This window comes from Gavia stellata, chromosome 7 (assembly GCF_030936135.1).
Source record: "Gavia stellata isolate bGavSte3 chromosome 7, bGavSte3.hap2, whole genome shotgun sequence".
Taxonomy (NCBI): domain Eukaryota; kingdom Metazoa; phylum Chordata; class Aves; order Gaviiformes; family Gaviidae; genus Gavia; species Gavia stellata.
In genome coordinates this window covers 25,490,946-25,506,921 of record NC_082600.1, presented here as the reverse complement: position 1 = coordinate 25,506,921, position 15,976 = coordinate 25,490,946, and the positions used below count along the sequence as shown (strand labels likewise).

The 15,976-nt window shown below is 45.2% G+C and overlaps 1 protein-coding gene across 7 annotated transcripts in view; it reads left to right on the top strand.

The window, feature by feature from the left end:
• ADCK1 (aarF domain containing kinase 1) overlaps positions 1-15,976 on the top strand; it is a 79,547-nt gene that overhangs the window by 41,350 nt on the left and 22,221 nt on the right. For 5 of the 7 annotated variants that reach the window (XM_059819654.1, XM_059819656.1, XM_059819652.1 and 2 more), the window contains one exon: positions 13,331-13,489. The exons of 1 other annotated variant lie outside the window; for it this stretch is intronic. In XM_059819654.1, coding sequence (XP_059675637.1) covers positions 13,331-13,489 — 159 coding nt within the window. Of the gene's footprint in view, positions 1-3,513; positions 3,603-13,328; positions 13,490-15,976 lie in introns of all 7 variants that reach the window. One more of the 7 variants, XM_059819650.1, reaches the window with a different exon arrangement.

Here is a 15,976-nt window from a genome sequence, read left to right as displayed (position 1 = left end):
GTAGGGCAATTGGATTCTGGCTCTAGAATAGTGGGTTGCTGGATTGCTTGGAAATGCATGTGAATTAAACAAAATTAACCCCGTACCTTTGTTTCCTTAGCCCACTTTTCTCCTTGTAACAACCTCTAGCAGTACACCCTGGGGGTGCCAGAGGAGAACTTACGTTCAAGGTGGAAGACAAATGAGCTGTTTCCCACTGCATCCCAGATTGGCAGCCCTTCCCTTTGCAACGCTTGTCACCCTGCAGTGGCAGCAGCAATGCTAGGCCTCTAAGTGTTGTTGATTTATGTTAACTGTTAAAACGATAATGTTTAATCTGTAAAGTGCTAATCTATTTTTTATGTTGATTATGAATAGGCCAGCTGTGCCTGCTTTCCTATTCATAGAGTTTAGCGAACAAGCCCATTTCACAGGCTGGGTTTGGAGGGTGATTTACATGAGAGCAGACACTGCTTTAAGGAGAGTAAATCAGCTGAGTTATACCACTGAACCAGGGACCTGGCAGCCCAACAAGAAGATCTGGGGGCAAGGGAAAAAACATGGGAGGAAGAGGAGGAAGAGAGAGATAATAAATAAATAAACTGTAGAAGGAGCAGATGGATCAGAGCAGAGACATGAAAAGTAGGGGAAAGATGGGCAGGAGAAGAAAGGAGAGGTTGATGTTCAGAGGAGAGATTGACAAGAGAGATTGCCGTGCCGTTGTCTCTCTTGAATGACTGTTCTGGATCTCTGTACATTTTTTCTCAGAGTAGGCTGCAAATGATACAAACTCCAGGGTCCCATCCAGATCTCTTTGTAAGTTATTCTACCTCAACTTCTCTTTGGTCCCTGCACCTTGTTCTTTGTGGTGTGGACTACTGTAGAGCTGTGCCTCTTGCATTGACTGGCCTGCCAGGTGTGCAGGTGTTTCAGTATTCCATCAAGACACAGTCAGCACCAGTAACTGGCTTATGAGCTTTACATCTTCAGCAGGGCTTTACTACCTTTTTAGCATCTTTCTTTTAATGTAGTGACCTCATTATATCCCTTTCTTGATACGAATTCAATTCAGGCAGAGCTGCCCACATCTGCCAGGCTACATGTATTTCCATGTCCACCTCAGATCCTCACTCCTACTTCCCTGTCCTATTACTCTGGGGCAGTGCTGTGCCTCAATAAAACTTTATCACACTTGCATTGATGTAACTATGACCAAAGCCTGAGGAAGGGACGTAGCTGGGCAGAATCTGGCAGGAACTGGGCTTTGCCCTCTGCGTGTTTTCATTGTACTGTGCCTCTGTCCACCCTGGTGACAGGTTGCTGGATTGTGCAATGCTGCTTCTGTCATTCCTGCTCTTTGTCCCAGGCCTAGAAACACTTTTCCCTCATCCCTTTCTGAGGAGACACATAAAAGTATTCTACATAGTACTCACGGGACTATGCCTCCCTCTCTTAATTTTAGGAGCTGGAAGGGTAGAAGGGTCTGTCAGTGTGGCTTATACTCACATATATGCACTGCTGTCCTGCCAGATATGTACCCTGCAACGTAGCCTTCCACTCCCCCTGCACACCCGGCCTCTGCATATACACACAAATACCTGTCCTGGCTCTGTTCTTTACTTGCCTCTCTGTGGATGGAGGATTTTGCCTACCGTTCCCCATACAAGCTATGCATACAAATGCACTGCCCCATGCCTCCTCCTTAACTCTCTGTGCAAGCACTGTCACAGCTTTGCTTGCTGATCAGATGCTTGTAGCCACCTCTTCCAAACATATACCCCCAGACATCCCCTCACCACTCCCTGTATAGTCACATAAACCTGCTCATAGACATTTCTCCCCCACCATCCTTTCTCTTATACACTTCTCAAAGCCCCCAGGCTTTCAAAGCTGAATCAGAGGCATTTGAGATGAAGCACAGGTGATGTGTGTTCCCGAAGGTCCCTATATATCCTCAGGCTCTGGCAGCTGTTTATTTCTCACAGGACTGCTGCTCTTGTGGAGGCTTACTGTTGACAGGGCCCTCGGGGCATCTCTGCAGTCCTCGGCAGAGCCTCCCTCTGCCTGGCTGTGACCATTGACCGTTTCCTAGTCGGGTTTCAGCCAGTGCATGGCAGGGATGTGTTTACGCCTAGAGTCAAAATGGTCTTGGAAATACATTTGCTTCTGGGTACTTTCTTAAATCTTCCCTTCTTGTTTAATGTGCCAACTGGCCCCATTGCTCTGGCACTTCTTCTCTGTGACATTTCTGGAGAGGTTTCATCTTGATATAAGAAAGAAATTTTTTACTTTGAGAACTATCAATTACAGGAACAACCTCACCAGGGGCGTGTAGAGTCCCCATCACTGGAGGTTTTCAGGATGTGATAATCTCATCTAGGCTCTCTTTCCCATTAAAAGTTGGACCAGATGATCTTTTGAGGTTCCTTCTAGCCTGGGCTGTTCTATGATTTGATGATTCTTTCCAAATGTGCTGTCTTTGCAGCAGGCTGCTGGCATCTGGTGGGGTGATATGTCATTTGGTAGTATGTCTGCAGGAATTTGATCAAGAGGTTCTGGGTATGTTGGGGACCCCCATGTGTCTTACTACATGTGTGGACAGAGGGAGAACAGTTGCATTGTTGTCACCTGTCACTTACGAGCACTAGTACTTGATGTCTAGTAGTAGATTCAGACCTGGCCTGGAAGTGAGATCTGGAGGGAGGTCAATGTTGATGACAAGGCCAAGGCTGCAGGCATGCTTGGAAGTTGGTGACATTGTCTGTTGTGATGGGAAAGGAGACAGGAGGGATGGTTTGAGTGAGGAGCCTAGGAACTGTGCTTTAGCTTTGTTGAATGTGAACAGAGGGATGATTATCTGAAAGAAGATGTCTGAGAGACAGGCTGAAATTGTAGTTTGGCTAGAAGCAGGCTGATCTAGAGTACAGAGGTAGAACTAAGAGTCACCAGAAAGGAGGTGGGAATTTTGTGTGAGCTATTGTCAAGTTGCAGTGGTGGGGGCAGGGGCTGTAAACAGAGCTTTGTGGAACATCTCCAGGAAGCTGGGAAAGGGATAAGGAAGCTGCTCAGACACGCTAACAGAGTCGCTAGAAGAGTAGAAGGCTGAGGAGACTGCTTCCTTCCTTAGGAACTACAGGGATGTCCCTGCTATGTTAGCACTTCCAGCTGTATTGGTTGGGAGCTGAAGAGCTGCAGAGAACACAGTAAGCCTCAAAGATCTCAGCAGAAAGGGGCCACTACTGCTCCTCCTGAACCATGGAATAAGAGTCTCTTTGGGCAGATGGGATGCAGAAGGAAGTTTATTGGCAGCAGAGAGTTGTCTTCTGCCGTGCTCTCACTGCACACTGCTATAACAGGTGAGAGCCTCCTTTATTAGCAAGGGGAGAAAGAAAGAGGGAGAGTGCTTTCAATTAAAACACAAAAAATGGCTGGGAGTGGAGAAGTTGTGTGCTCGTGAAGGACTGTGATTCCAATCTGTCTGAACAATTGACAAGTGTGGCTCTGTCCTCACCGACAGAGGAGATGCAGGTTAAGTAATATTTCTCCAAAAAGACAGAGAGAAAAGAATGGATTTAATGAGCATTGTCCAAGTGGGAGACAGCTCAAGATGAAAGAGCAAATTAAGATAAAGGGAAGCATTTGTATGTGCAAGGGGAGGATGGGGAACATGGGACAGATTGGAGCATCTGCCCCATAGCCTGCACTATTGGAGGGAATAAGTAGTTTATGAGTCACTACTTTCTTTTTCAGCATGATATACATGCCTCAGCTTTACTCTGCTTTGGTCTGTGCATTTTGCATAGACTATAAGGTGCTTATATCATGCAAAATAGAGTGCACAGTGACACTGTTTAATGTGCACTTTGAGAGATTATCGTTTTCCACATTCTCTCTGCACACAAGCATAGTTGCTGGTGGACTCTGGCTTGACTTTCTGGATCAGGAAACACTGGCTGCTGTTGAAGGCCAGTCACAGACAGACTGGGTTATGGAAGTGGTTTAGGATAGCAGTGAGGTGACTAGCTGCACAAGATGTTTATTCTGAGATGGAAAGAAGTGGGATGCTGAACAAGCCAGGTCATTGTGCTGATTAACTGCATCTGTAAACAGGAGATGAGCATTTTCCCAATGGCCACATCAGGGTTAGAGAGACTGGTAATTTGTCGCCCGCTGTCACTCAGGGGGATCTTGAGGAAATCATTGATTTCAGTGGTGCAAGGTTCTTCCACCTTCCAGCTTCTCTACGGGGAAGTGAACTGGACTTGCAGCTTAACATGATGATGCAGCTTCCAACAGCAAAATCTTTCCTTTGGTAATGGACATTTCGGAAAGAAATTGCTTCTTGGAATTTAATTCTGAGCATGGGATTACAGGCGTGGGGGAAAGCTATCTGCATTGTCTGAAATGGAGTACTTTGACCAGGAGTAATGTTCACACCGGTGGATGGGTTAGAGACTTGTTCTGAGACATCCCTGCTTTGGGGTTTCCTCTCTCTGGTTTGCCATATGTGCTTGTGCTACTGAAGACATTATGCTAGCCCTGCAGGTAATGTGTGGACTCTGCTTACCTACTATCCAGCTTGATATCTGCCTTATGTCAGAAGTCTAATGCAGTCTCTCTGCTTTCAGAGTGCTTTGTGAAACCAGCACCTGGACAAAGAACAGCTGAATGAACCTATGTATGGAAGAGGCTGTGGTGATGCTAGTGGAAAACCTGTAGAGCTCACACTGTTGAATGCATTGACTCTCAGGGTGCTGAGCTAGTCTGTTAATCTTAGCATCCTGTGTTTCTGGAAAGTAGTAGGACACCCAACAGCTTTATTGATGAAAAGCATTTATCTGCTTATGCCAGTCAGGAGGATGTTCCTAAGCCAGTTAGATTCCAGTCTGGCTGTGACAATCCTTGCTTTTATTGGACTGAATATTGTTTGTTTGTTTGTGGGAGCCATGGGTAAGTGACTCACCTTTTGGAGAGATGGGAGATGAGGTCCACTTCACAGATGGGGTCTCAGGAGATGTACATCAGCTCTGTCTGCTCCTTGCTGTTACTGCCTGTTGTAGCTGTCACCACTGAGATTGGTTTCGATCCAGGATGAGTGATATTCTCAGACAGTTCTGCCTTGTCTTAAGAATCTGACTTTACTCAGGAAAATAAATGAAGATACCATGTCTGTGTCTGCGCACAGACTGTTAAGCAGGAGTCATCAGGGATGGAATAAAAGACACTTTTTCTCAAAGTATGGCTCTGTAACAATTAAAGGTACTATAGCAAGTAGACTGATACTGTTGCTCTACAGCTCAATGGATGGATGAGATGAAAGCAAGGGTGGCTTCATGTAGGCTTCCCCCCTGCTTTTCTAGCCAGAAGACACTACAGAAAGAGGAGGGTAGGTGAGCAGAACAGGGAATAGCCAGGATCCTAGGTATCAGGCAGTGAATGAGTGAGCCAGCTTTGGTCTCCAGATGATGGGATCAAGGACTCTTCCTTTAGCAGAGTTCATTTTCTGTAACGTTCCTGGCTTTGTGACTGGGAAATGCCGTTGGTAGGATCCCAGAAAAGATTCTCAGTGGTATAAGCTGGTAGTGGGCTGCAGAGTATCAAAGTGGTACCAGGTAGAAATAACAGAATAAGATGAACTTCATACCCCAGCTGGCTCACAACCCTTTCCCAGAAGAAAGGCTGATGGTTAATGGAAAGCCCTGTTTTTGTGCTATTGTGGTGCAATGTTAGCAGTGAGTAACCAAGTTAGCAGTGATCAGCATGCCAGGAGCAAATGTATACCATTGGCAGATGAAGCTACATGTCTGTGGCTCTGTGTGTATTAACTGCTGTATATGTATTATACAGGTAGGTTTTCAGAAAGATACTAAAGTTACAAATTTGGTCCTGAGAAATTAAATCCGGGCAGATTTATAGCTGACTGGACAGCCCTAATTCTGGTGATACATGCATGAGCTCTGTGGCATGGTGTGGCCCAGCATCACATGGGATATCAGGGAGAGCCAATGTTAGAGCACAGCTCTTCCAAATTCTAGGCAGGCACTCTAACGCACAGCTCCCCTTGAAATGGACCACATTGCTTTGCTGTTATGTGCACTGAAAGATGCAGGAATTCTGTGTAACAAGCCAAATGTAATTGTTTCAGTGCATCAGAATACACACATACCTTTTAACTATATTCATTTGGATGCAGTGTATACCTCTATATACATGCACACTTACATGTATATGTAATATGAACACCAGGGAATCCATTCAAAAGAAAACCACTGTTCTGTATATATCTACAATATTATTATTAAAAATACTGAGTTAATAAATACATGTTCTTGACAGATGCATTTAGGAACCATCAATTAGGCTTGGCATTCATTAGGTGGGGAGAAGTCCAATCAGATTTCACTGACTCAACAAAGCCGCCTATAAATTGTGGGCTGTTTGTTCTGACATTTGATGAATTATTCTTCATAATCCACTGTCTGCTGCGATAAATCTAATCTTTCAGTTTTTGCTGTCTTAATAATTCTGGAGCAACACTGTGACATTTTGTTTTCATAGAGGGGATAGAAGGGCTGGGACAATGGAAAAAACCCTCATTTGCTGTCTGGGAAGCAGATTGCTCTACTCTAGGGTAACATTTTTTCACACCTAGAACTCTGGTCGTGCAGACTTGCAGGGATCAGTGAGTCCTTGGTGCCATGGACAGTTAACGTGTATGTTCTTGAAAAGATGACCAGCCTACGATGAGGTTCACATCCCTTAAACCTAGTTCAGGAAAGGCATTCAGACTTTTGAGAGCAATAGGGTCCTAGTGTCAATAAAGTAAATTCCAAAAGTTCTGGGAGCCACAAGCCTTAGAAATGCTGTATCAGACATAGAACTGAGTAACTCTTCAGCTATTCTGCCACATGAAATGGAGGGGACATTGTACTAGGCAGTGTTAAGATGACAACTGCAGCCCCCAAAACTTCCCTGGGAAACCTGCTCTTTTCTCAGAGTTGTAGTGTGTTGGTCTGTTGTCCAGCAAGCTCACAAATCCCGTTATCACAGTGCTCCGCGCTGTCTTGGCTGGAAGGCTGCAGACAGCGTGATCCCTGTGTAAATCTCAGAAAGCTCCTGCAGACTGAGCTCACCTTAGCAAATTGCCATCCATGGAGCCATGATTAAGAGGGGACTGTTCAGTGCTGTCTCTATCAGGAATGGAAAAAACAGATGAATTGAGTCACCTCGTCAAGGGAATTCCAGCTTGGAGAACCACAGCACAAGGAGATGTGCAAAATTTACCTACCTTAATCACTTTCTTGCTGTCAGCCTCCACCATGGACCGGTCTCCCAGCTGTATGATCCCTTTTGTCCTGAATGGATTTATACCAACTTCCGCATGTGCATCTTCCTGTGCTGCTGCATGGCATCAAAATGCTAGGAGACTGCAAGCTGCTCCTGGCCATCACAACACAATACTGTTGTTAATGGAGCTCTGTTGTATCATGGCCTGTGATGAGTATCCTGGAGGCGAGAAGTTCAAGTTAATCGTGTGTTGCCTAGTCGGCACCTTCTGAAATAGCAGGACATCTCATAGATTGCTATCTCCAAATACAAAATGCGAGACTCAGGAGCAATTACAGTATCCTGTGATCAGAAGAGATCTGCTGTGAAATTGTGGTTGAGATTTGAATGTTTCAGTTTGCGTTGCTTTTTGGTGATTGATAAGAGAATAGCATCATCCCTGTTGGGCCCTTTTTTGTGAATTATTTTGAGCGGCTGTGATTGGTGAAGCTGTGGAGCACAGTGAAGTGTCTGGAGACGGCCTCTGTCTGAGATGGTCTCAGCTCCTGCTGCATGTTCCCCGGATGTGCCAGACTCTGTCAGAGTCCCCTGACATGGGCATATATTTACACTCAGTTCCGGCATATTTACCATACTTTTGGTAACAGAAGCAACTTTATTGTCTGAAAGTTACATGACAGATATTTCATGAAGATGCACTGTTACCAGAGCTCAGGCTTTACCCTGGAGGCTGGGCCACTTTCAGCTGTGGTTCCCTCATACCCTTTGCACTCTCAGAAACTTACAGGGTCTATCAGTAACTTTCTAGGCTGTCTAACAGCAACTGAGTCCCAGGCTACCAGCAGGTGAAACAATTCCTCCATTGTCCATCCTGCTGTCATCGAGACTGGTCAGTCTGGTGGGAAGAGCTTCTGAAGAACATAAGGACAACTGTACAGATCAGACCAAAAGCTGAAGCCTGCCACTCTGCCTGCAACTGTAGCCAGTGTTGGCTGAGAGACAAAGGCTATAAAAGCATGGATGGCATACAGTTAAGCTTTACCTGGTATGATCTTCCAGCTTCCAGTAATCTGAAGGTTAGAGATTTCCTGGGCCAGAGATTGTATCTTGGTGTTTAATAACTTGTGATGGATTTTCTTCATTGATTTATCTACCCAGCTGGACTTCTGGTATTCATAACATCCTGTGGCAATGAGTTCCACAGTTTAATTGGTGTGGGGAAAAATACTTCTTTTTGCTTGTTTTAATCCTGCCATCTGGTAATGCAGTGTGCTAATCGACAATATGCTGCTCCCAAATTACTCTACAAAGTGAATGAGCATTCCCAATCCCATTCTCCATGACAGAAGTGATTTTATGGAGCTCTGTGACATTCCCTCCCCATTGTCTCTCTTTCCAGGCTGAAGAGTCCTTTGAAGTCCTGGGAAATATTTGAAGGCAGTTTTGAAATGCTTTGGTGAAGGACACTCTTTCTTTGGGAAATGCTGAGCATTTGAAAGTCTCCTCACTGACACCACCTGTACTGGACTGGTTCAACCCTGGCAGAGTTGAGGAAAGGTTCTTTGTAAGTGGTTGTGGAAAACCAGGATTTTCAAAACTGTCCTGGACTCTGCTGGAAACCTCTTGAATAGGACTTTTAATGCAAAACATTCTTACTTAGACCCCACAGTGGCCTCGTTCTAGCTGCACCACATACAGCGGTCTGGAGCACTGTGCTGGAAGGGGTTCAGCCTGCCAGCTAAACAGGGCTGGGCTTTTGAGACACCTTCTGTTAGTGATCCTGCATCCCACTGCACCCTAAATTTGTCTTGAACAGACTGCTGACACACGGCCGCTGTTCATCTGCTATGGTCACTATGGCAGAGCAGAGCCACCACATCCCACTTGGGATGGTGTTAATGTAGTGCTGGACCAGGAAGGGGCTCCATGACTTAGGCTCCTGCGCCAGGGTACCTTGTTAGCAGCCTTTCTGGAGAGGGAAAGGAACATACCTCTCTGTGGAGTGGGCAGGTTGAAACCAGGCGGTGATACTTGATCATTTGTTGCAGCACATGGATATAAAAAGGTTGGGATTAAGAGGCAGTATATTTCAAAATAAATTAGCTAGCAAGACATGCACATTTAATGTTTATGGTTTGGAGATTAAGACATCAGGCTGGAACTTGGGATATCTGGGTTAAATCCCAGCTCTGTCAAAGACTTCTCAGAACATGCTGGGCAGGTTGTGTAAGGCAATACCTTCACAAAGGACTCAGGATTTGGGAGCTTAAATCCAATTGACTTCCAGTAACTTCCTAAGTGTTTAAGGACAGGATTCACAAAAAAACCTGAGGCATTCTGATGCTCAGTACTGCGGCATCGGCTGGTGTGCACCACAGACCTTGGGCAGAGCAGTGTGTGCTTTGGGAAGGCACTTCAGCATGTGAGTAGACCTGTAGGTGATAACTGGGGACTCCTGGAAAGCATGAGTTTGTGCAGGGCCTGCGGTGGCTGTGCACCTTGTACAATGGCACTCTGGGCTTAATGACGGTCTCTAGGTGCAACCTCAGCACAAATACATACTAATAAGTGTCTAAGTAGATAGATCCTGTAAGAGCTTTTATATCAGCTCCCTGAGGTGTGAATACTAATACCAACAACCACGAAAAGATTTTGCATATTTAAAATTAAACGAGCTTCATGCTTTAGAATTAAACAGTTAGGGCTGTATTTCCAGACAGTAAAGTACAGTGACACATTCATTTGCAGGTTGAGCACGTGCCCAATGGGGAGCTGGCTGTGTAGAAGGCTAGTGAGGGAAATCACTGCGTGCAGGGACACCGTGTGCCTGTACAGCTGTAAACCTGCAGCTGGCTGTCCTGCTCCTTTGAAAGAGCAGCCCTGAAGTTCCTTTTCTCTCTTTTAAACCTTTATTAAACCTGTCTGGAAACTATGCTTGTTTCATCTCCTGTCAAGATTACAGATGGTTAACAGGCCCTTTGAGACCAGCTGTGGCCTGAAAGAAAAAGAAGCTTGAGACTTCCTTAAGTACCATGTCAGGTGGGCTCTGAGACTGTCCCAGACCTTTGCTTACTAATTATCCATCCTGGAAATGGTGGTTAGAGTTTTTGTTAAGGGTGCTTATTAGCTGGGTGCTTGTGAGCAGTGAGAGTCTGCAGCCTGCTCCAAGAACTCCCACCTTGCATGAAATGGGTGCATGAAATGTCCTTCCCTTGGGAAGGACACCACTCTCTGGTAGGCAGTGTGGGAGCCTGGCTCACCTCTTCTCTGCTTCCATGTCATACAGCCTCTTGCTTGCTTTTGCCTGTCTGGGACACACAGCCTGCATCAGAGGCATTAGCTGCCTCTAGCAAGCTGTAAAAGGACAATTTCGTAATGAATGAGGGTGATTTGCTAAGTGTGGGGTCCTGGAGCCCAGCCGTAATTATGCTGCTGCTTTATCTCAGCCTCACACCTGCTCATGTAATGGCCAGGCTGTGATCCGCTCGCTCTCCCATGTGCAAGCTCTACCCTCCTGCTCCTGGAGGAGCTATCAATTCTCTGGCCCTGTTGCAGTCCCTCACCTTGCTGCCCTTGCCTGCAGCCTGTGGGTGTGCACAGATTCCCCCTTGAATTGCAGCAGGGCGACTGGGCTGGCTCTAATGGACATGACTGCTAACCTGGCTTTCATGTCCTAAATAACAGGTTTTTAAATGAAATCCTTCTGCCAAAAAGAACTCCTAGAGACAGCTTTCTTCAAATGATGTTTCCTTAGAAAACTTAGTCACACAAGAATATTGTATATATTATGCCTGCCAGAGGGAACACGTGCAGCTTTTTTTTTTCCCCCTGCATGCATTTGATTCTGGTGAAAATGGTTGGATTGACAGTGTAGGCAATTAAAAGCTTTTGAAATCCAGAGCAGACGGAATTTTATCCAATTTATACGTGGTCTTACTATAAATGTACCTTACGGTATTCAGGCCAGTGAACTCCCAATTCTGTGCTTTAGCCTTTGGAGGATGTTACCACCCTTATGACAGTTGGACTAGTAATATTGGCTGCTACTCTGTTAAGGGTACATCCCTTTAATATGAGGAGGTAGGGTAGTGAGAGTGTTGAAGAAAGCCCCAGCTCGACCTCGTGTGGCAAGTTCTCTGTTTGCATTTTTTCCTTCCTTACAGGATCTTGTAGCCCAACATGCTCCTGGCCACCTTAAGTCTCTTCCCCTTAACAGGTCCTCTCTTCAGCTGATAGACAAACTTCACATAAAGATAAAAGCCCCTGTGTCTTGAACATGTCCCCTGAGCCATCTGTCATCCTGTAGGTGCTTCTTTCTTTATACTAATCTGAAACAAGAATCTCAAAATCCAGAATTGAGAGAGAAAAGAAAGGGTGGAGGGGAAAAAGAGAAAACCCTTTTTTCTCTTGAGACACAAATGTCAATAGGTTTGGATTGTGGACTTGCTGTAATTAAAAACCACGTAGCTAGTTGTTTTAAAATGCAGTTGTTTTACTTAATTGATTTTGCCGCCAGGACCGAAGGTAATTAATTAAATAAATAAAAGGTACCTTCCTAGTGAATTACTGGAGGCAGCTGGGTCTCTGTTGGAATCTAATTGTTGCAAATGCTCCAATTTGTTGGTATCAGTAGTTTTCTGTGGAAGGGACTGGGAGAGAAGGGGTAGGGTGGTGTGGGAGGGGGCTCATTCCCTGGCAGCTGCAGGAGGGAACAGGCTGCTCCTTGTATAGTTTTTCTTCCTTGTCAGCAAAATGAACATTCATTTAACGCTTTGCATGAAGACTTTGCTTAGAAGGTCTTTATTCATATTTAATTACTAGCTTGCTGCAGCTCCCATCTTTAATTACCTTTTAAAAAGCAGGTTATAAAAATGCACTGACATTCTTTCTTTTTTGCTACTGCATAAATTACAGGCTTCTCAACTGCTCACCCGAAATAAGTCCAGCCCACGGGAAGGGTGGGACAGGTTCCCTTTGCTGACTTCTGGATACCTCAGAGCTTGTCTGCACCTTGCTCTACAGAGCAGGACAGAAACCCTCAACTAGCATTACATGAACTAGCTCTGTGCCTGAGGCCACATAACCATGTTGGCACGCCTTCTGAGCTAGTTAACTGTGCGGAGGGGCCTGGCTAGTCAGCCAGGCTGATGTCACATTACCATGATAATGTTTCCAGGGCCTGAGCTGCCTGGTGCTGCACTGAGGGTCTCTAGCAAGGTGCTGTATTATGCAGGGCAGACAGGCCTTTGCCCGTCTCCCATTGCCTCACCAATGTCTGTCTAGGTTTTTGCTTCCTGGACATTCCCCTGGTAAATCTACTTCTTCATCTGCAACTTTCCTTATAGTCTAGTCCTGAGTTTCAGTACCAGAACTGCTAATAATTGCCTCTTCTGCCCACACGGTGCTTTGCTGTCCCCACCTGGTGCTTTTTCTGAGCTGAGAGCACTGGTTACTTTTATTGGAGGTGTGAGAAAGACCATCACATAAAACATGTTTTCAGGCCAAGTCATCAGAGGTGCAAACTGCAATTTTTGTCCCCCTGCCCAGAATCCAACCCTTACTGCTGCTCCTGGTGGTGTGCTGGCTTTCACCAAGTAAGCTAGCTGATGCTGCTGTAATGCATGGGAATATGCACTGTCAGGTTCCAGGAGGTGATGGTGAGTGTTAATAAATATCTGCAAAAGAAATACATGCAAAGGGACAGCTGTTGTCTTCTGCACCCAGTAACTACCAAGGATGCTGACCATAATCGCTCCAGCCCATTTTTAGGACAGCTTGAAGGGGTACCTCACATGCTGCCTGGCCACTCCATGTCCTAGATGAAATGCACTGCTGGGGCTCTACTGCAGGTTTCCATAAGCAGAGTATCTCCAGGGCACTTCTCTTCTTGGCAGGCTTCACTGGGAGGCCAAGCAGTGACAAGGGTCAGGCAGGGGACAGAGGAAGGGTGAAAGCGCTGAGTCTGCCCACCTTTGGCACACGCTGTCTCTGGCCTGTGGGCAGGACTTTCCTTAGGATAGTTTCTGGCACCCCAAGCTGATGCCTCTTTCTTTTCTCCTGGCAGATAAAAGAGCTCTTCTTGAGTTTTGAGGACACTCCCTTGGGAGCAGCATCGCTAGCCCAGGTGCACAAGGCAGTGTTGCAGGATGGGAGAACGGTGGCAGTGAAAATCCAGCACCCAAAGGTCCGAGCTCAGAGCTCCAAGGATATTTTGCTCATGGAGGTAAAACTGCCTGTTGACTTTGACTTACAGAGCAATTGCCATTGAAACATGTGGGGGCCACATTCACCCATGTTGTAAGCAGGTATAACAACACTATCCTGTAGCTTTGAGATCTCCACAGAGATAAATGCTGTCTTATGGGAATAATACAGAAAGCTGGTGAGGATTGCAGTGTGGGCGATCATGTGGATGGAGAGACTGAACAAGAGAGTAAGAGTGAAGGAGGGCAAAAGGAGAAGACAGGTAAACATGAATGACATCAGAGTAAGTCCATATTAGATCTAAAAACTAGAGAGCGAGTCCTGAAGTCTCTTCAGCCTGTGTGCCCATTAACTGGTTGATTAAACCAGTTTCAGTTCCCTTTGCAGTCAGGGCTGTGTGGCCAAGGAAAAATCATTCTCCATGATTAGCATGTTTTTTTCAGTCAAATTCTAATGTGGATTCAACAGTGGCTGAGGTTGCTGTGATTCAGTTTTGTTTCTTGATCAGCTCCTTAATGCTGAGCTGATTCATTCTGGAAACAAAACCACTGAAATATGGAGAGGGTCACCTAACAGGATCAGAGACACAAATGAGCGATGCACCTAGGAAAAAAGTTTCATTGCCTGTTTCTTGTTTCTCTTTGGAATGGTGGGTACCACTCATGTTCCCAGTGCAATGCTGTTGCTTCTCCCAAACTTCTAAGTCTAGCCCATTGAAGGGAGGAACTGGAGAAAAGCTGTGGCACTGCGCTGCATTGCAATAGTCAAACATGCCAGCAGTATGGTAGGGAACAGGAAATGGAGACGTGGCTGAGGTGGTGGAAAGGGGAAAGATTAGGTCTGTAAATGGTAACACTAAAGCTTTTAGCTCTCCTAATAAGCATATATCTGCATGTATAGTACAGTAATGTGCACATCCATTGGCAGCCAGGTATATCCATGGGGCTGAAGAGGGGAAGATTAAGCTGAGGGGGTCTGATAAGTGTTTAGAGGGTACTGCTGATGCAATGACACACAGTTCTCAAAGATACTGCCAGCACCCTCTCAGAGGAGCACATAACTAAAGCTTTTTTAGGCAGCTAAAACACCCTGCTTTGAGCAATCCTGGCTAGTCTGCAAAAAAGCACAGCTGGTTCCAGCTGGAGCACATCAGTTTGCAGCTGAATATTTATTTTGAACTCGTCGTGAAAGAAATTTTTGGGTTCAATAAAGATACCCCAGTAAGATGGGATATATCTTTTTTGGTGCTGGTTTGAGAACAGAGAACTGTTTGAAGTGGCTTCGGGTCCAGCTGTAGATTTGGATTTGATTCAGGTCCTTTCCAGGACTGACTGCAGTGGTCTGCCCGATGAGTTTGCTTTTGTGAGTCATCACATGCACAGCGGTTTTCAGGGGCCTTATGGCATCCTTCACTCCTGCCCAGGACAGGATGGCGGAAACCAAGCAGTCAAGGAAGAAGGATGGGCAGATAATGAAAGACTGTGAGACCAGGGCAATAAGAGGATTGTGTATGAATGAGCCAAGACCTAGATCCATCTTGGGACATTTGCCCTTTTAACAGTGGGTATCACAGAAAAAAATCTCCCCTCACACTATGTTGCTGTGATTGCTAGTTATGCTGGTAAGAGACATTTAAACAAATAATTTTAGAATGATTCTTGTCTTTTCTGGTTTTAGACTAATCCTCCTGGGAAACTTGAAACTAAACCACTGCATTTCCTTTTGGCAATTTAGTATTGGCCTCGCTCTACAGACAGTCTAGTTTGTCATCCTCAAGATATGTTGTGTACACACAACTCTGGGAAAGTAGCTCACAACATGATACATACCGTCTTGTTTTTAAAGGGTCTCTTGTGGAGTGTTGGCTTACGTGCATCATCATATCCTTGTGTGGGACTATTTTTGTGTAGGTTGCACTGAAAGCCAGATTATGTGCACTGAGGTTCTGGTCCTTTAAGAATCCGACAGGCATTGCAGCTAGGTAGGAGATTGATTTAAATATTGATGGAGATGGTCTTATTTAGAGTCTGATGGGAAGGCATCTGAACGGGAAAAGCTTGATGGAAAATTCCTAAATTCACCTGAGGTTTCATAGCATCAGTGCTGACTCTTTAAAAATCAGTACAGCATCTGATAAATCGAGAGAGAGGTATCTCATCTCTCTTCTTATATCACAACTTATTTCAAGACAATATGTTAGACAGATGTTGGAAAAGGGACGGGTCAAATACTTGTTAAGTATGTCCCTGCTGATGGTCAAGTTGGCAAATTGATTCAAAAGAACGTTTGAAGAAAGCAAAAAACAATGCATGAATTTTCTCACATCAGGCACCAATGAAATAATCCTGCAACCCCTATAAAGTTTATGTACACGTTCATGAAGATCGCTGGTTACATTTCATTTGGGTGACATAAATTTGAAAGGATTTATGCCTCTAGATATAACAGTAGAAAAATCATTCAACAGTGTCTGGAACCTGGTGATTACGTTTTTAAAGGAACATTG